This window comes from Aedes aegypti, chromosome 2, assembly GCF_002204515.2.
Source record: "Aedes aegypti strain LVP_AGWG chromosome 2, AaegL5.0 Primary Assembly, whole genome shotgun sequence".
In the NCBI taxonomy this organism is placed as follows: domain Eukaryota; kingdom Metazoa; phylum Arthropoda; class Insecta; order Diptera; family Culicidae; genus Aedes; species Aedes aegypti.
In genome coordinates this window covers 404923007-404943718 of record NC_035108.1, presented here as the reverse complement: position 1 = coordinate 404943718, position 20712 = coordinate 404923007, and the positions used below count along the sequence as shown (strand labels likewise).

The 20712-nt window shown below is 40.4% G+C and overlaps 2 protein-coding genes and 1 non-coding gene across 4 annotated transcripts in view; all 3 read right to left on the bottom strand.

Moving 5' to 3' along the window:
* LOC5575840 (bone morphogenetic protein receptor type-1B) overlaps positions 1 to 1281 on the bottom strand; it is a 582449-nt gene extending 581168 nt beyond the window's left edge. Inside the window, exon 1 of one of the 2 annotated variants that reach the window (XM_021847247.1) lies at positions 1145 to 1281. In XM_021847247.1, coding sequence (XP_021702939.1) covers positions 1145 to 1229 — 85 coding nt within the window. In that variant the 5' untranslated portion in view covers positions 1230 to 1281. The remainder of the gene's footprint in view (positions 1 to 1144) is intronic. The other variant, XM_021847248.1, reaches the window with a different exon arrangement.
* Trnak-cuu lies at positions 597 to 669 on the bottom strand. Its single transcript has one exon. It is a non-coding gene; the product is annotated as a tRNA-Lys (tRNA).
* Positions 1282 to 13620: 12339 nt separating the features above from the next.
* Positions 13621 to 19882, bottom strand: LOC5571847 (ras-related protein Rab-30). Its single transcript, XM_001653747.3, is given in 3 exon segments — positions 13621 to 14793; positions 19372 to 19443; positions 19445 to 19882. Coding segments are annotated over 3 exon segments (627 nt in total). The 5' UTR covers positions 19553 to 19882; the 3' UTR covers positions 13621 to 14346.
* Positions 19883 to 20712: the final 830 nt, after the last annotated feature.

Genomic DNA, 20712 nt, shown 5'->3' with positions numbered 1-20712 from the left:
AAATCCGATTTCCCTTTGGAATCTACAAGTGCCATGTCACTGTTCCTTCCTGTAACCGGATTAGTGCTCTGCAGAGTTGGTTCTGCAACGGTTGATGAGTGTTGATTTGACGAAGCTCTATCTTTTTGTTAGCATTGCGCCTTGAAGAAAGTTTAAAATAAGAGAAGATCAGATTTGTCAGCTTGTAATTTATTTATTTTACCTTCAAAAATGAGAGTTGGGCATACACCAGATTCCGGGATTGTTCACCTTTGATTCTGTACACAGCTTGATGAAGTTGGACTTAGATGTTTGATATCTGTGAATTTAACTTCTTAACAATCCATTGCGAGTTGTGAAAGGATGTCTCTGGCAAAAAAGATTTCGTATGGCTATAAACTTCCGTGCAGTTCAATTGCCTCTGTTCTACGGACGAAGTGCAAGATCCAGTTAATTTGTCGGCTTCGCTGATAAGCGCCTAAGCTTATGCTAATGCTTCTATCAGCCTTTTTTAACAGTTTTGCGTGTAAGTTGCTATTGTAATGTTCTGACACAAGATAAATGGGTGGTGGTCCCACTCCTGCAAATTATCAGTGACTCCCATCAAAATAATTCTGCGCCCAACGTGGGGCTCGAACCCACGACCCTGAGATTAAGAGTCTCATGCTCTACCGACTGAGCTAGCCGGGCTGACAAGCAACATATTTCCACCATGATTGAATATTAGGAAGATTCTGATATGAAACACAGTATGACATATCGTCAATGAAAGACAATCATTCTCATTGGATGCCAATGAGTAAGAAAGCAATGAACATACAATCCGGAGGTTGAACTTTTCAAACTTTTCGGACATTAGACCGATAACGCTAACGCTGACCATCGTGATTTCCTAATCCTCCAAGATCCGACTATCGCTGAACCATCGCGACCTTCATCCAAACAAAACGAAAATAAATTCCCGCATCCATCCGATCGGAACAATAACAATCGCACTCGGTCTCTTTCTCGCACACGGCAAAGGAAAGGCCATAACAAAATTCCGATTGGAGCGCCAGTGAGTCGCGCAGCCTTCGCTTTGGGAATCGTTTCCCGGCCGGAAATCCCACTGGATTCACCTGCCGTCGGTGGGACCGGGCCGGCCAGCGCGAAAATCTGCACCTACCTGTGTCGGTTGTTCCCGCGGCGTCCGAATACAGCAAGATAAACACCAAAATAACAACACCAACACTCGCACTGGACACGGCCATTTTTAATCGCGAACCGAATTAAAAACCTCTCGTTGTCTTTTTGACTTTTTGCTTTGTGTTTGATTGTTTTTGTTTTCCTTTGTTTTTTAGCTGTTCGCGGGTTTAGCTCAAAGTCAGGTTGCGTGATTTAGATACACGGAAACGAAAATCCTACCAACAAGAGTGAGAAGCTTTGAAAATTTAATTTTTGAATTAATAAAAAAATTCCGATCATATTATTCGTAAATTTACTCAATTTCGAACTCATACGTAAATGGCTCAATTTCATACCCGTACAGGGCATTGGTTTCACATGAAGTTGGTAAAAAACTATTAAATGACATATTGTGTTTAAAATACTTCATGAGTAATGATGGACATTCTCTAGTATTCGACAGTCATAAAATGTTTCCATTTACATTACCTATGGAATAACAGAAAAGTATTGAATTTGTGTCTTAAAATGGCCCAATTTCATGTTTGTATACGTATACACCTAACACAATTCGAAAATACCACATTGTAAACTAAATTTCAACGCTGTTCAGATTACAGCTAAGGTAAAATTATGAGAAATACTATTTTTTATACCTGTTGCGAACATTATGAGCAACGCAAATATTTTTACTCGGGTACCGCAGGCACCCGACGCCGAACTTGTCGTCGCAGCCACGTGAGCAGGTTGCCGTGGCAACGGCGAACTCGCGATCGTAGCAAGCGGGAAAAAATTCAAATTGAAAATCAGAAGTGAAAAAAATATTCGAGAAGAAGGAAGCATTTTTGTGTAGCAAGGAAGCAATTGTAAAACGTTTTTAAAATAGTTAATAAATTAGTTTAATAGTCAGTTTAAATGAGTTTTTAGTTCATATTTACGCCAATTAGTTATCCGAGTGAAATTGAGTGGTTTGTTCCGTGGAAGTGTTTCGCTTGAGTCACGTGTTTGAAGTGCTGCATATCGTGGAACCTGGCTGGAGCCAAAACTGGTGCTCCTCTCCCCCAAAAAGCAGTTACTTCTGTCTGTCTTCAGGTGAGCCTACTGTCGGTCGATTCCGAACGAGCCACGCTGTAACATTTGGTCCTTCTGTCCGTCTACAGGTGAGCCTACTGTCGGTCGATTCCGAACGAGCCACGCTGTAACATTTGGTCCTTCTGTCCGTCTACAGGTGAGCCTACTGTCGGTCGATTCCGAACGAGCCACGCTGTAACATTTGGTCCTTCTGTCCGTCTACAGGTGAGCCTACTGTCGGTCGATTCCGAACGAGCCACGCTGTAACATTTGGTCCTTCTGTCCGTCTACAGGTGAGCCTACTGTCGGTCGATTCCGAACGAGCCACGCTGTAACATTTGGTCCTTCTGTCCGTCTACAGGTGAGCCTACTGTCGGTCGATTCCGAACGAGCCACGCTGTAACATTTGGTCCTTCGAATGCCTACGAACGGTCTATATGGAACCACAGGTACGTCGCTCTGGAAGAACGAATAAAGGTGTAGTTCCTAAGCGTTTAGATAATTACGTAGTAGAATTTCCGAAGCAAAGTAGTATGCTTCGTACTCCACCCAACCATCCCCACGGGGGGGAAAACGTTCCTGCTCAGCAAGGTACGGCGCCGCAAAACAAATCTGTCGTTTCCGGTGTATCGAAATCTGCCAAATCCCAATTGCGATCTAAAGGATCGCGGACCTCACGGAGCAGTAACACTGACAGCCAACTTAAGCTTCTGGATCTGGAGGAGCAGAACGAGGAGGCTGAATTGCAAGCGTCCATCGAACGCGACAGGATCGTTGCTGAGAAGCAATTGGCCGAGCTGCAAATCCAACATGACCTGGCACTGAAGACCGAGGAGAGGAAAACGGAATTCTTGAAGCGGCAACGAGAGCGTGAGTTGAAGAAGTTTGAGCTGCAGTCCTGTTCAAGTCGTGGGTCTACTACTACGAGCAGATCAAGTGCGTGTACTAGTACGTCGAAACGCGTTGTAGATTGGCTTGCCGATACGAAAAAGGTAAGACCAACTAGCATGTTAGTTGAATCGTCGCCCTGGATGAATCATCAATTTTCGCGAGATCCAGACACGCCGGCGCCCAATGTGTGGTATCCATCTGCACCCAGCAAGCGCAACCCATCGGCACCTACTATGAAGAATGCAACGGCAGGACGTGGAAACAATTGGTCGCCAACCGGCGGCGAGCCAAATATGGTAGCGATCGGTGCGAGGAACGCGTCGGTTCTCGAACCGGCTGTGAACGAGGTTCTGTCGCAAGCGTTTAGAGCGTTGCAAAGCAGAAACATGAGGGATCTGCCCCCTTTCTCCGGCGACGTGATGGAGTGGACAGTTTTTGAAAATGAGTTCAGAACATCCACTGAGGAGTTTCAGTTGTCAGATCGCGATAATCTGAGACGACTGAACAAAGCGCTTCATGGAAAGGCGCGAAAAACCGTGGAATCGTTGCTTTCATCCCCTGAGAATGTGGAGCAAATTCTGCGAATGCTGAAGTCAAACTTTGGTCGAACTGAGTGGGTGGTTGCCAACCGACTGGAAACACTGAGAAACCTGGATTACGTGAAAGAGGGAAACATCGAGTCCTTCCGTGCCTTTTACAATGCGGTAATTGGTACCAAGGTAGCGATGACCAACGCGAGGGCCAACAACTATCTTATGAATCCCGAACTCATCTCTCACCTGGCTGAAAAACTTCCTGCTTTCAGCAAACAGATGTGGGTTCGGCATAAGGCCGCTCTGATAAAGGAAGGCATTGCTATTGAGTTCGACACTTTCTCTCGTTGGTTGGAGGATGAGATGGACAACCAACTTGCGAGTCTAAATCCTGTTTTCAGTGTCAAGAAACCCAGCTATCAGCAGAAGCAGAAGCCGATGGTTCTGAACGTCAACCGTCGCGACGACGAAGCAACGAAGAAGTGTCCCCTGTGCTCGGCAAGTTCTCATTCTGGCCTGGAGAAGTGCGAGCAATTCCGGAAATTATCGGTTGGTCAACGTCGATCCGCAGCAAACTCTTGCAAGGTTTGTTACATCTGTCTGAAGTCGGACCATGCACGAAAGAACTGCAAAGCTGATAGAAAGTGCTCCATCTGCAACAAGAATCATCACGAACTGGTCCATTCCGAGGAACCAACAAGGAATTCTGGATTCAACCGTCCGGACGTGCAGAACAATCGTGAGAACGTGTGCAACGTCAACGGTAGAAACATGAACACGCTGCTTCGAGTAGGAAAAGTGAGAATCCATGGTCCACAAGGAGTCGAGGAAGTTTTTGCGCTGTTTGATGAAGGTTCGTCGCTGTCGATGATGGATGCTGCCGTTGCTGAAAGTATCGGACTGCGAGGACCGATCGCCCCCGTGAGCTATCGTTGGACGAATGGTATTCTACACAAGGAGGAGCAGTCAATGATGCTGTCGTTCCGCATTTCTGGACCTTCGGAGCAAGCAAAACTGTACGAAGTGAGCAACATCCAAACAGTAGAGAATATCGCACTGCCAGCGGTAAAATTCGATATGGCGAAGGTAAGGCAGCTATATCCTATGCTCGATGAGAACAAGCTAGCGGCGATTCAAGATGCATGTCCCTGTATGCTAATTGGATCGAATAACGCGGGTCTGATTGTGCCTCTGAAGACGGTGCAATACTCGCTTGACGGCTTGCAGCTGACTCGATGCCATCTAGGATGGACAATCCACGGAGTAGTCGACCCGACTATTGTAGGATCGAGCAACCATCACGCATTCCTGTGTTCTGACAACGATGATAGCGAGCTTACTGATCTTGTGAAGCAGATGTACAAGGTTGAAGACTTCGGGATTACTGGCCAGTCGGTGAAAATAGCCGACGAAGATCAACGTGCATTGGACATCATGCACCGTTCAATTAGACGACGTGGTGAACGTTTTGAAGTTGGTCAGATTTACAAATACAACAACTTCGTCTTCCCGGATAGCAAACCTCAAGCCTTGAGGCGTCTCCAAATCATCGAGAAAAAGATGGACTCCAATCCTGAGTTTGCTGATCGTTACTGCGCGAAAATTCAGGATTATGTCGATAAGGGATACGCTAGGCAGTTAGAGCTAGAAGAGCTAGCTGAAACACCGAACACCTGGTACCTGCCTCACTTCAGCGTGGCGACCGATGAAAAGTTTCGATTAGTCATGGACGCTAAAGCAAAGTCGTACGGGTTTTCTCTGAACGATTTGCTACTGAAGGGTCCGGATTTCGTTCCTCCGTTGATTGCGATCCTGATACGGGCCCGAATGAAGAAAATTGCCTTCGTTGCGGACATAAGAGAAATGTTCCATCAAGTCCTCATTCGTAGAGAAGATCAAGATTCCCAACGTTTCTTATGGCGCGGTATGAACCGTACGGATCCTCCAAACGTGTACGTGATGCAAGTGATGATATTCGGTGCTGTTTCGTCTCCATCAATGGCACAGTTCATCAAAAACTTCAATGCGAAGGAGCTGGACGAAAAATATCCCGGCGTTGAACGAGCTGTCGTCAAACAGCATTACGTCGATGATTATTTCGACTGTGCAGATACCGAGGAAGCCGCCATCGAACTGGTTCAACGTGTGATCGAGGTGCACGATAAAGGTGGATTTAAACTGGTGAAGTTTTCGTCCAATTCGAAAGCCGTGTTGGATTCTCTCGATGCTGAAATTGTAGCGGAGAAGCAGAGTGATGTCCGTGTGCTCGGAATCAGGTGGGACCTGCAGTCCGATGAGTTTGTATTTCCGCTTAACTTCCCAAAACTGAACCAGCGATTCCGATCTGGCGAAGCGGTGCCAACGAAGCGAGAACTGTTGAAGTTTATGATGGGCATCTTTGATCCGCTGTGTTTGCTTAGTCCGATCACGATTCAGCTGAAACTCATATTTCAAGAGCTGTGGCGTCTACAGTCTGGATGGGACGACGAAATTCCTGACGGCCTGGTGCCACGATGGATAGAATGGCTGAACGAAACCGCAAGACTGGGAGAAATTCGATTGCCAAGGTACTACTACCCAGCGATTCCATCGTTTGGTGATGTCGAACTGCACGCTTTCTGTGACGCGAGCGATAAGGCTTATGCCTGCGTGGTCTACATGGTTCACCGTCGGAAGGGAAAATTACACGTTGCCCTAGTGTATGTGAAATCAAGAGTAGCGCCCCTGAAGTCGCAGACTGTTCCGCGACTAGAGCTACAAGGATGTGTCCTGGCAAGCCAGATGATAAGTGTGCTTCAAACGGAGATGATGGTGGACATTACCAAAGTGTACTTTTGGACCGATTCGAAGATCTGCCTAGGCTGGCTGAGCTCGAACCAGAAGCTGACGGCGTACGTCGGTGCTCGAGTGATGAAGATTAAAGAGAATGGTCATGGAGTTGATTTGTGGCACTGGATTCCGTCGCAGCTGAACGTGGCTGACTTGGCAACGAAGTTTTCAAAATTTGGCGACATGCAGGAATGGTTGCGAGGTCCAGATTTCCTCTATCGTGAAAATGCTCACTGGCCGGTTGATGAACAGCTACAGATGTCCTCTGCGGAGTTAGCGAATTTCCATAGCGAGCTAGAGTGCAAGGATATACCCATGGCCGATCCGCTGTGTTGCGCAGCGTTCGAAGAGAAAATACTTGATCTTCCTGACATTGCCAGATTCTCTGACTTCAACCGGCTGATCAGATCAACTGCGTACTATCTGAAAATGAGAAAGCTGTTAGTATTGCCGAGACACGAAAAACCTAAGCGACTGATGATAACCGTACGAGACATGGAAGATGCTAGAAGAGCTTGGTATGAGAAAGTACAGTCAGAGGTTTTCGGGGATGAACTGTGCAGCCTGAAGAAGTCAGGCTACGTGAAGAGTGGCAGTCGCCTAAAAACATATTCGCCGTTTCTCCATAACGGGATCATCCGTATGCGAGGTCGCATTCAAGACAACAGCAAATCGTTCGAAGTGAACAATCCGGTGATTCTTCCGGATAACCATCCGTTTTCAACACTGTTGATTCGTGTGTACCACATTGCCAACGCTCACCAAGGTACGGAAACCATAATCAACAGCATCAAAGAACGCCATCGTATACTGAAAATTCGTTCGCAAGTCAAGAAGTATGCGATGTCCTGTGTGAAGTGTAAAGAGCTGAGAGCAAAACCTACCGCTCCCCAGATGGGAATGCTACCGCCGGAGCGAACAACACCGTTCGTGTATCCATTCACCTGTACCGGCATAGACTATTTCGGGCCGCTGTCTGTGAAGGTCGGCCGTCGTGTGGAAAAAAGATGGGTTGTATTGTTCACGTGTATGACGTCAAGAGCGGTACATCTGGAGGTGGTGCCATCCCTCGATACAAACAGCTGTATAATGGCAATACGATGCTTCATGTCCGTCCGTGGACTGCCGCAGTGCATCATGACCGACAACGGCACCAACTTCACCGGTGCTGATCAAGAAATCAAGACGCTTGTGAAGACATTGGACCAGCCGCAGATTGAGGAGTCACTGAGCGTCAGAGGTGTGGAATGGAAGTTCATACCCCCTGGTGCTCCCCATTTTGGAGGATGCTGGGAGCGACTAGTGCGTTCTGTTAAAACCGCGCTTCGTGCTATGTTACACGATCGACATCCCACAGACCTGGTGCTTCGGACAGCTTTGTGTGAGGCAATGAACACCGTCAACAATCGACCGTTGACACACGTTACTGATGACCCTCTGGATCCGGAACCACTGACGCCGAACATGCTGTTGTTAGGACGGAACAACGTGATCCAATTCGACCATGATTTCGATGAACGAGATCTAGATTGTCGTGCAGCCTACAAGCATTCCCAGATTTATGCGGATCGTTTTTGGCGTAGGTGGGTAGCAGATTATCGTCCGGAGCTGATCCGGAGTCGCAAATGGCCCGACAACAGGATGTACCATGAGTTTAAGGTTGGTGACTTGGTGATGCTGGTAGATGAGACTTTGCATCGTGGCAACTGGCCAAAAGGCGTAGTAGAGCGAGTTTACCGGGGCCCTGACGACAAGATAAGAACAGTGGACGTCCGAACATCGAAGTCAACGTACAAGAGACCGGTCAGCAAGATTGTATTGTTGAATCCCATCAGCTCGAAGTCTGGCCCGGAGAATGTTGCGAACATTATGAGCAACGCAAATATTTTTACTCGGGTACCGCAGGCACCCGACGCCGAACTTGTCGTCGCAGCCACGTGAGCAGGTTGCCGTGGCAACGGCGAACTCGCGATCGTAGCAAGCGGGAAAAAATTCAAATTGAAAATCAGAAGTGAAAAAAATATTCGAGAAGAAGGAAGCATTTTTGTGTAGCAAGGAAGCAATTGTAAAACGTTTTTAAAATAGTTAATAAAATTAGTTTAATAGTCAGTTTAAATGAGTTTTTAGTTCATATTTACGCCAATTAGTTATCCGAGTGGAATTGAGTGGTTTGTTCCGTGGAAGTGTTTCGCTTGAGTCACGTGTTTGAAGTGCTGCATATCGTGGAACCTGGCTGGAGCCAAAACTGGTGCTCCTCTCCCCCAAAAAGCAGTTACTTCTGTCTGTCTTCAGGTGAGCCTACTGTCGGTCGATTCCGAACGAGCCACGCTGTAACATTTGGTCCTTCTGTCCGTCTACAGGTGAGCCTACTGTCGGTCGATTCCGAACGAGCCACGCTGTAACATTTGGTCCTTCTGTCCGTCTACAGGTGAGCCTACTGTCGGTCGATTCCGAACGAGCCACGCTGTAACATTTGGTCCTTCTGTCCGTCTACAGGTGAGCCTACTGTCGGTCGATTCCGAACGAGCCACGCTGTAACAATACCCAAATTACATTTGAAGCTGAACAACTGCACAGACTGTGACAACAATTTATTATACATGCTTCAGAGTGATTTGTTCAACAGTTGAACAAATCACTTTGAAGCATGTATAATAAATTCACACGTTACGACACCGCCTCCTGTCAAAAGTTTATTCATAAAATAAGCGATCAGCTGTTCAAAAACGTCTCGTACAATGGACTATTTTGGACTCTTCAAATGTGAATGCAATGCTTGATTGCAGATGCAGATTATTGTCAGGATAGGTACTGAAATCAGTTTTTAAAACATACAGACAACAGCAAACAGACATCACACTCTCATCGATGTTCATCGACCACCTTTTTAACGATTCAAAAATATGGTAGGTGGTCAATCCACCACATGTTTTCGCGGCTATGATTTTGTTCGCGATTTGATCTAAATGTTACATCTGTTTGTATGTTATACAGAGTTACAAGTATAGTTTTTTATTATTGAAACAGTTTATTTTGGAAAAACTCACTTATTTCAAAGAAAATTATCCACAATAGGACGTATCATGTTGAATTTCAAAGTTTAATCACAGACAAACAGACGTAACACTGACGAAATTTCCAGCGACCACATATTAACGATAACTTCAAATTCTCTATGTAGCAAACCTCACAACCAGGAACGCGCGCATCGGTTAACTTCTTGTTTGACATTTCAACCTACCGCCATCTGCAGATGTTGTTGCACAAAACTGTATTTCGTGCAACAAGCTCGAATAAAATTATCAATAATATTAAGCAAATATTGTTACAATCTTCTGTCACTGTACTGCTTTATATATTTAGGTAGAGTTTATCAAAAAGTTATGTTTTTCTTTTTAATCCCGGCATCATGCTGTCCAGAAACCAGAGCGTTAAGTTAATCATGATTAAAAATTTGATGATTAAACGATAAACCATACGAAAAGCTATTTTACTAAGATTTTGTTCTTTAATCATGGCTAAAGCTAACTATTTTCAACTGTAAGACACATTCGTTGTATATATCAAGGCGTTTAGGGCATCTCCAAAGTCATTTAATCACCATTTTTATGATTAATCAATGATTAGTGAATAATCATTTATTGGCTAATGATTAAATGCCCAAAAGTATGCACTAAACGCCTTGAAGTATGCAACTAATAGGTTATACACTAGATTATGATGAATATTATTTATGATTAACGATTAATCCCACATAAGAAACTTTTAGTATTCTTTACAGCAAATTAATCACAATTTTTAATCACAAATTGTGATTAAATCTATGATTAACCCCTCTACCGGCAGCTTAATTTTTTACCCCATTTTTAATTGATAACTTTTTTGTTTCTCTATATTTTTGCACCATTATTTCAAAAGTGCTCAAAAAACTCTTCTAGTTCTAGAATCTGCGTCGATATTGATCATTGGTCAACTGGATCCTGAGATATTCCGTAATTACTTGGGGGACCGACGCGTAGCTATAACCCACGTAAATAGGCTACAGAATTTTTATCGTATTCGGATAGTCACTTTTCAGAACAATACAAGAGTATGTTGTGAAAAAATGACGCAATTTGGTGCAGTTGTCTTTGCATAATGAGCATTTATGTGTCTGGTACCACGCTGGCCAAATAAAGAGCTTGAAAACTTTTAAAAACATCATATCGTAATTTTCAGATATCTCCTAGAATGTTCAACTGATCTTTATGATTTTTTCAGAGTAGCTCCTTATCACCTAGCTGTATATAGCCCATATTTACTGTTTTGATAAATTGACCAAACACAAAATGGCGGCCTTAGACATTTTCATTTTGCAGCGTTTGGTGGGGCAATGAGAGCTTTTGATAATGATTGAACATTACTATAAAGAACGCAATTCAATCGACGGTGATAACTTTACAAACTTTATCTGTTTTTATCATGTACAGATATAAAATTATAATTCAGTTCACTGATTGGCTGTGCTGATTTATATAAAAATATTTGATATTATTAAAATGAAATGTGTTACTTACTCATGATGTTAATACTTTCCTGACCAGAATTATTCTGTTTTGAGCATCATTTTCGAAGCTATTCTATCCAGTTATCCATTGACTGCTTACAATTATGAAATTATTCTTATTGTGCATGCTCATGCATTATATTAGTAATGATCATAATCATGCAACAGATAAGAAGGTGAGAAAGAGAGAATATGGGAACAGTGATTAGTAATGAATAATTATGTAATTTTGTTAGAATAATAAACAATTAAACAACACTAATGAATAGTTTGAAAAATGACATTACAGCATAGCTGAGCCTTCCGGATCATAAGACCGATGCATAAAAATAATTTGTTTCGAAATTGTCCGCGTGGTCTTCTAGTGCCCCTATTGCCCCTATTAGATCAGAATCAGTCATAGACATACATACCGAATGCTCGGCATGACCCTATGACCAACATTTGTATATGTATAGCCTTATCTGATGTGGCTTTTCTAATAAGGACTGTTAATTTTATAAAGTGGACACTTTGTTTTTGCTATATCTTTTTATTTATTGATAAAATCGTAATCGGTTTTCTGTGCATCGTTCAACTATTATTCTACAATACTATTAAAATATAAGATCTTAGAAAATGCTTTTGGTTGAAGAGCCAAATAATTTTTCCAAAAACTCCTAAGAAAAGCTGTTCGTCAAAGTTTAACATTATTTTTCGCAAAACAAAAATCCTAATTTTTATGAACATATTGTATGTTTGTATCCTTTACTATTCTACAAAAGGTATAGCTTTTAAAAAAATCAACTATATTCCACCATTCTCTGACATTAGGTAACTTTAGTTATGCACCCATTTATGGCCAAATTTGCTGATACACCATCCTTTCACTCCCAGCAAAAGAGGAAAGTAAAAAGCGTGTTCAAAACTGGTCTGGTTTACTAAATAAACTATATTTGTGCAAACGAGAGCCAAATCGTACGTTTAAACCACAGTCCTAAGCACAAGTTTTACTGTTTATGGTAGTTTTACTAAAAAGTTTCATACTTTTAAAATCGTGTACGCATATTTATCGATCTGCAGCAAATTGTAAATGGTTTTCTCCGAAAATTTCAATTGATAATCTCAGAACAACATATTACAAAAATAATAGGTGCAAAATGAAGTCGATTTTATTACAGCAGTGTTGCCAATTTTGATGACTGTCAATGTACTTTGAAAGGTCTTCTAAGAATAAAGCAATTGTGTATCTATTGTGCTTTAAATGTCACCTGGGGACTTAATAAGTAACTCTATGAAGGCGTAAGTCATTTTTCATATTAATACTATATTAGGACTTCCGTCAGGACGTACTTTTAACCAAAAAAATTCTACTCATACCGATCCCCTTCAATTTTAAAATGGTTTTCTCTAAAAATATAGGGGAAAAATGATGTTATTATATCTGTAAAATTGTTGTTCCAAAAATAACTTGATTTTTTCCATCAGGCTTCTAGTTGATGATACTTTTGAAGAACAAGCTTTTTTTGAAGATAAAAAATGTAAATTGTCGAATTTTCCAGCCAATTTCTAACAATCATTGATTTTGATAACCTCCAAAAACCGACCGTTCTAATCGTTGTTCCATATTCGTGTGAAATTTAATTAATTTTGGAGAATTTTTATTATCACAACATTGTACAATACTAGTCAAACGATGTGCAGAAAACCGATTGAAATTTCATTGATAAATTAAAAAGATACAGCATGTACAAGGTGTCCACTTTATAAAATGAACAGTCCTTAGGTAGTTCTTTCACTCATTGATTGTCTTCAAAACCTTGTCAAGTATAGAAAATTGATTTTATTTCATTTATTACTACATTGAAGCTACATTGTACTTATTGAATATTAGGTATTATTTTATGTTTAGCACTATTGATATTATCAAGGCCAGAATTCCCAGTGAGTGAAGAATTTTATAGTACTAGAACACCATAGAAGATCGCTAAACATTACCTAATCATGGAACGGCTTTTTGCTTTATTATTTTAGGTAGATGCTATTGATCTCCCTTTGCTCCTATCCGCAACCCGGTGCACGCGCTCTGTTAGTTTTCGAAAACCTCATAGAAGATTACAAACCGTCAATGGTATTCCCAATTACTACCCCACATTGCACATTCAAGGGTCTGACTGTGCTCCTAACCCACCCTCAGTTTGTAATCTTCTCGCCAGTTTGAAATTATTTCCCGAAGTGAAAGTAATTTTGATGAGTGATAGCCGTACTATGCAGTAGTTTAACCAGAATCTTTAGGTCAGAAGAGAAAATCTAAATTTTGTAATAAAAAGGTTGCCATTGCTTTGAAATTCACCCAACATCTAATCAAAGCTACTAACAACAGCGATCAATTATCAAAATTCATCGCTCCCTGGAAAATATAATCCCAAGCCCAGGGAAAATGGCGGCCATAGACATTTTGTATGGAAAATGTCAGTCCCCCAAGGAACTGGCAGAAACCACGTAGTAATTATTTTCGGATTTTTAAATTATAGATCGCATTCAATTTTGACTACACATATTAAGCTTGAAGAGCATTTTTTCATGATTGAAGGCTTTAATTTTCTAAACAAAAAACACGCATCCAAGTTACTTCTAAATATCATTGCCTTTATTGGTAGTTTAAAAAACGATTTCTACACTATATCATATAATTTGCAACTACATAGCACTAAAACTAATTTTACCAATAGCGCGATCCACAATTATGTAGCAATAATATCGATGTAATTTTACATTATGATAGCGCTAATTACGGTGTTGATTTAAAAGCCATTACAATGTTATCATTATATGTAGTTAATTGTATGTATAATAATTAGTCAGTTATTAGTTGTCTTTCATTTTGATCAATTGTTCATAAATGTTCCCAATAATCAAATGAGTTACTATTTTCCAGCAGCTTCTTTGAAATCTGCCCCCATCATTGATTTCACAAATTAAAACAATAAAACTATCATATCGTGACCATTTGAAGAGAAATAAAATTAAGTAGTTGTAGATCCGTTCCGAAATTTACATCTATACCGATTCTTATGGCACTCTGAACGTGTCTATCATGCTAAACAGCGAAAATTGGCAATCACTTCCGGTTAGCCGGAAAATTTACGAAGGTTCACAAACTGTTCGATAACGTCTACAACCTACAATCGAATCACAATGCGCAAGATTAAACTCTACCCCACCAAACACCTCTAAGTGAATCCCCCTTACGAATCCGGACGGCCTTGCTGCAAGAACTTCCCCTCAGTACAAAAAAAATGATTAGTATGAGTTCCATTTTCATTTGCCCTAATTCACTTAGGGCACGAAATACTAGCAAAGACAAGACGGCTCTCCAAACTCCTCCGGCGGTTCGATCTTGAAACCGTGCGAATCCAGCGCCTGCAGTTCCAGCCGCGATCGGTTCGACTCCACCAAGCTGTTGGCAATGTCCTGGAACATTTCCTCCAGGCCTTCGCCCGTCTTGCACGAAGTCTTGTAAGTTGCACTGATCAAACTGTGGCACTGCTCGCAGAACGATTCCATGTCCGCGTCGGACACTTCCGGATCCCCGGTTTGCTCCATGTCGACCTTGTTTCCGACTAGAAAAATCTTGGCATTCTCCGCATAGGTCACCACGTCCAGCATGTGCTGGGACAACGAATGGAACGACGCCGGGTTGTCCAGCGCGAACACCAGCAGGGCGGCTTCTGCAAACTTGTAATAGCTGGAAGTGACGGAAGCGACCCTCTCCATGCCACCGGTATCCCAGAGTTGGAGCTGAAATGGTAATACAATCATCAGTATCCGACCCTCAATCCAAGCGAGAATCGAGAACTCCCCTAAACTTAAATATAAACCAATTTATGATAAGCATAAGCAGGGTGTCTATTCATTTACAGAAATAAAATTCCTTAATATTTCCAGGTTTTAAAATACATAAATTATTGACGAATTTCCCATATTAGATGACTAAAAACAGTTCGGCTTCAAAACACCTAAACAAACAAATCTAGCGATAAAGTATTTTTCACTTCAATAAAATAAAATATCCGTTTGTTCTAATTCGCGATGACGAAGGCAATTACCACAGTTGACCCTATGCGTGAGGCTCCGATTTCTTTACATGGCAAAGCATAGGAAGTCAATTTTCAAATGCTTCTAAAAAAACAAAACATAATTTAATTAAATTCTGTTAAGTGTACTGGGTTAGATTTATGATAAGCTATAGAATCCGCAGAATATTGAGGAAAAAATATAAAAATTACATTATTTTATAACGTAGCCCATCAAAAGTTTATCAACATGTATTGAAAAGATTTTAAATAGCTATTGTAGATAATTTTACATAAGCATTTGAAATTTCACTTTCTATACCTTGCCGGGTAAAATTTTTGACGCTTCACGCACAGAGTAAACTTTTTCCAGATGGCAGCACCGTACTTTAGTTAGAGCTTTCCGAAGATCTCTTCATTAGTTTGATTTGTGTTTTTTTTTTTACAAACTTTCGAAGTAATTATTCCGAGAATTTCTAAGGATCAGGAATCCCTTCAGAGATCGTTTCATTTTTCAAGGAAGATCTAAGTTCTTCAGAAAATTATCCATTGATTTCCCTAGGGCTTTCTTCAACATCACCGTTTTGAGTAGCTTCCAGAAATCAAAGTTCCTACAGGAGTTCCTTTAGCCTTTTTTTAAATTTCCTGAGGAACTTAAAAGTAAAATTTTCAGATTTTTTGAAGAAAATTTTGACATATCTGTGAAGAGTATCTTTAGGAAATTCTAGAGTAACCTCTGCTGGAACTTGTGTGAATTCTAAGTTAGAATTTTGAAAAAAGAAACTCCTGGATGCTCGATGAAATTATTTCTATAATTTTCTTCATAAATTGCCAAGATAAATTTACAAAAAAAATTGAATCTCTGAATAATATTGCGCATTTCATTCACCACTGGACTATCGCAGAAGTTTTTACAAATGCGGGAACGCTAATAAAAGTGCGAGATGCTTCAAATCGAGTCGGTGTCTTCAGCGGAGTTATTCATCGCAGTCCAAAGAATAAGTGCTCTGAAGACACCAACATGCTTCGATGCAATCTCGCTCTTTTATTCGCATGTTCGCACTTATGGAGCCACACTTCGCAGTCCAGTAGTAAAAGAAATACATAATATCCAGCAAGACTTTTAGGAGAATCCTTGAAAAAAATTGGACAAAATAAATGAAAATAATTGCTGGTGGAAACCTCGAATGCAGTTGTGAACAATCCATGAAAACTTGGAAATTTTGTTTGAACCACAGGAATAATATTGATATTTGATGAAATGCCAAGAGAAATTTAATGAGCAATACCAGGTCGAATTTATTGAAGAATTGAAATGGCGCGGTAATTATTACTGGGTTTCTCAGAAAAAATGTCTAAAGTATTTTTTTTTTTTTCAAAAAAATCTGGAATAAACCATTGTGGAAGAACTTATGCAGGATCTGGGAGAAACTTGCTAGAAGTTGATTGAGAAACCTAGGGAGTTTTTAGGAGAAGTCCATTGAAAAAATGCCTGGAGGATATCTGTGAACTGGAGGTAGTAACATTGGAGTGCTGAAGAATTTTGTGAATCGAATTTTGAGGAAATTATTCTAAGCATGCCTTTAGAAATCGTTGGTAGCATTCCTGGAGGAGTTCCTGAAAATATTCCATAAAAAATCTCTGGAGGTATCACTAGCATTCCTCGGTATCTTTAGAATACCATTGAAATTAGTCTAGAGATTTCTTCAAAAAGTCCAGTAGAAAAGACCCAAGGAAATTCGTGAAAAAAATATCCAGGATTTTTTTCACGGATGTCTCTAGGAAGTTATCAAATACATTTTTTAATACATTATCAGAGAAATCCTTGGAACACATCCGGAAGTATAGCTGAACCAAATTCTATAGGAATCTCCTATGAAATATAATCATAGGATGGTGTCAAAACTAAAATGACAACATATTATGTCTATTTTTCAGTGGTAGTAATCACTTCGAAATTTTGTGATGTTGGCGCCAACTGCTAGAAGTTAAAGGTATCTAATGTTTTCCATATTTTGAATCTACGATGGAAAAAATGAGTCAGCATCCATCCTTTAAGAATTGTCCGTGCCTGGTTTTAGAACGCGATTTGAAATTTGTATGGGAAATCATGTTTTTTTTTATCAAGAAACGTGTGTATAACAAATCGTAATAATTGCTGTATAATTTGCTGGTGTGAAACCTCAAATGAAATTTTAAAGAATCTATGGAGATTTTTCTTGAAAAAATACTCAAGAATTGCTTGTAAAAACTGCAGGAGTAATTCATGGATGAAATATTGGAGGGGGAACTTAATGATGATCGAATTTATTGAGAAACTTCTGGAAGTGTTTGATAGATTTTCAGAAATAAACCTTGGAAGAATTTTGGACCAATTCCTTGGATAAATTGTAAATAAATTCGTTTGACAATGGTTGAATTAAAATTACTGAAAAATATCGGCGTAGAATCCAGAAAAAAGCCTTAACGAGTTTCTTCAAAAACTGGGGAAAACTTTTTATGATTTTCATGAAAGAAATCCTGTAGAATATTGCAGGACTGGAAGCGACTGAGAGACTTTAAAATAGAAACTTTAGAGACTCAATGCTTGAAAGTATTGCGGCGCTTATATTAAATCCACATCCAGCGGCGGTGGTAACGCGCAGAAGATATGCGCGCAATTCAAACGCAACGTCAAAATTCAAGTAGGCTTGGATTTTTTCGTTCTTCAAGGACGCAAATGTTTCAAATTTGCTAAATCTGAAACATTTGGTGATTTCCATTATCATTGTGACGGTATATCGACATTTTCAGATAATCGCATTACGTGGATTTATCTTGCAGAGCACAATAAAGAAACCAAAAAGAGACCATACATTAACCAAGAAAACAAATAATTGAAACAGAACTCAACAGATTACAGATTTTCTATACAAATTTCATGTTTCTGAATAGTTTTGGATTTTTTGATATACTTGTACTGCTCATATTACTGTATAAAATTTCTCAAGATTCATTTTTCCAGAAATTTCATCGGAAACTACCTTGGGATTTTGCCCAGTGTTTCCTTCATTCTGGTATCATTTCGAAGATTTTTGCAGGCATTCATTTATTTTTTAACGGCATTATTAAAGAATTCCTCCACGAATCCAAGTTGAAGATACTCTTAAAAATTCAACCAGGATTTTTTAAAGGGCAACCCTGGAAATTACTCCAGGGACACTCAACCATGAATTTCTTCAGGAATTCCTCCAAAGATTCTTTCGTAAATTTCTCAAGAAAACTTCAAGTCCTTCAGGAGTTAATCCAGTGTTTCTTCTATCGATTTAGTCCAAAATTTTCGTTAAGGATATCTTCCGAATCTCAAGCAATAGTTTCTCCAGATATGCCTCAATTGATTTCTTAGTATTTCATCCAGAATTGTTTTTTCAGTTTTTCTTCAAGATTCAAACCAATAATTCCTATGTGGATACCTTCAGATAGTTTTCAAACAAGTTTTCAAAGAACTTATTGGAGAAATAATCCCTGAAAATTTGCACAAACAATTCCTTTGATAATCTCTTATGAAACTTCTGTGGAATTTTCTGTTGAACTCTTGCGAGGATCTCTGAAAGAACTCCTTGACTTCTGAAGAAGAAAAACCTTAATTTTTCTGGTTGAATTACTAAACATTATTATTCAAGAATAGTAATTAACCAAATCTCTGGATAAAATTTGCAGGATTTTCTGAAGGAATTTCTTTAAAAACATTGAAAAGAAGTGGAAAAATTGTCAAAATAATGGCTGGTGTGAAACCTCGAAAGAAATTTTCACCGATGAAACCTCAAATGAGATGGTTAATTCCTTGTCGAATTCCTGGCTGAGTTCTTAATTCATTTCCCAGAATTTCCTATAATAATACCTAGAAATAATTCATGGTTAAATTTAAAATTCACGATGGAATTTATATGAAAATTTAAATTTGAAAAGTAATTGGTGGAAAAATCTCTGAAGCGAATCCTGGAATAGCATTTTGAAATATTTTCAGAGTAATCCCTGTGGAAATTACTGATTAGGTATTTCAAATCATAGTTCACTGCATAGAGAAGGAAAATAGTGGTTGTACATTCTGGTTAAAAACGGAGACTTCAGATACCTTCCATCAAAAACCGAGAATTGTAGGGACTTGCATTAAAATAGATTGCAAGTCTCTAAAAAGATACCTCTACCAGCCCTGTAATCTGAAATTTGGCAGACACCTGAAATGTCAGCCCGATTGGAGAACATCGATACAAAAAGGGGGTTGCGGCTCGTCGCAAACTGGCTCTTAACCCCTCCCCCTCACCTTGATGGCCTTATCCCCAACGGCAAAACTCCGATCGTAATGGTCCAACCCAAGGGTCGACTGCCGGTCCGTTGCCCGTCACGAAACTGTTGGTAGCAAACCGTCGAAATATGGAACTCTTTCCGACGCCGTACTCGCCGCAAAGGATCACTTTCTGCTCCGGGATACGCACCGTGGCCATTGCCTGACGCTGGGCACCGCCACTGCCAAATCCACCTTCGCCACCGGAACGATCCACTTTCCTTTGTATTGCTTCCGGAACTTTTGCTGGCCGGCAAAAAATTGTTACCAGACAGGTATCGGAGACTTGTTTCACCTTAAAAAACTGATATCACAGCAATCCTGAGGATACGGTGTTGAATGCTTGAAAATTTCGCTATTTTTCTAGGAGCAGGGAGGAGATTTTTCTTCTCCGCACTGATTTAATTAATCGTCTATCAAATTTCTTCGATTTTTGACAGATTTTTGTTTTGATTCCTGTCCTTTCTCTCGCTCGTTTCTTTCGACTTTCTTTCTTCTAGTCAGGGTTGAAGTCTCTTAAGTTTGCGTTATGCATACTTGAGACGAGACTCGCGAAGACGGTCTTCTTTTTCTGTGATTGCTGAGTTTTTTTCTTATTCCACTTTGTGTTTATACCAATTATGTGCATGCTGTTCAAATCCTCACATGAACCTCTCAGCAAAAAATGATTGAGTTTGCATCACATCGAATCATAAATAGCCGTTTGAGTGAAATTTCATGCCAGCAAATGTAGCAGACATTAGAAATAATTAATCTTCTGCTTAGATTTATCAGCAACTTTGGAAAAAACTGCTCCGCAGACTGAGATTTTTAATAACAGTTTACTTTGAACACAATACTTCTCACTTTTTCAGCCATAAAAACGGTGGGCTGCATTTGACGTTTCGTAAGAGGGGAATCTTGGCTGCATATGACGTTGATATTTTTCCTCTTCGCGAGTTCTCTCTCAGATGCCATACCAGTTGCGTTCCTCAACCCACACGGAAAATAAAAACAAATACGGACAAATATTAGATAAGGGCAATTTGTCATTGGTGAACATATTATAAGGCATTTTATGATACGTTTTAGATATTCCACAGACAAACAGACGTAACACTTGAATTATTTTCATCGTACAGCTGAATAGCGCTCAATTCTAATATTTGGTAGTTGGCCGACGGGCCACTCGTGGCGCCCGCATCACCTTTGTTCAAGTTTGACGTTTGCGCACTACCGCCACCTAGTTCGCGGTTGGCCAAAAACAGTGGTTTTAGCATTGGGCGGTAATGTTCACGACACTATGTTTTGAATTGATAATTGTTCTAGCAGTTAGGTCTG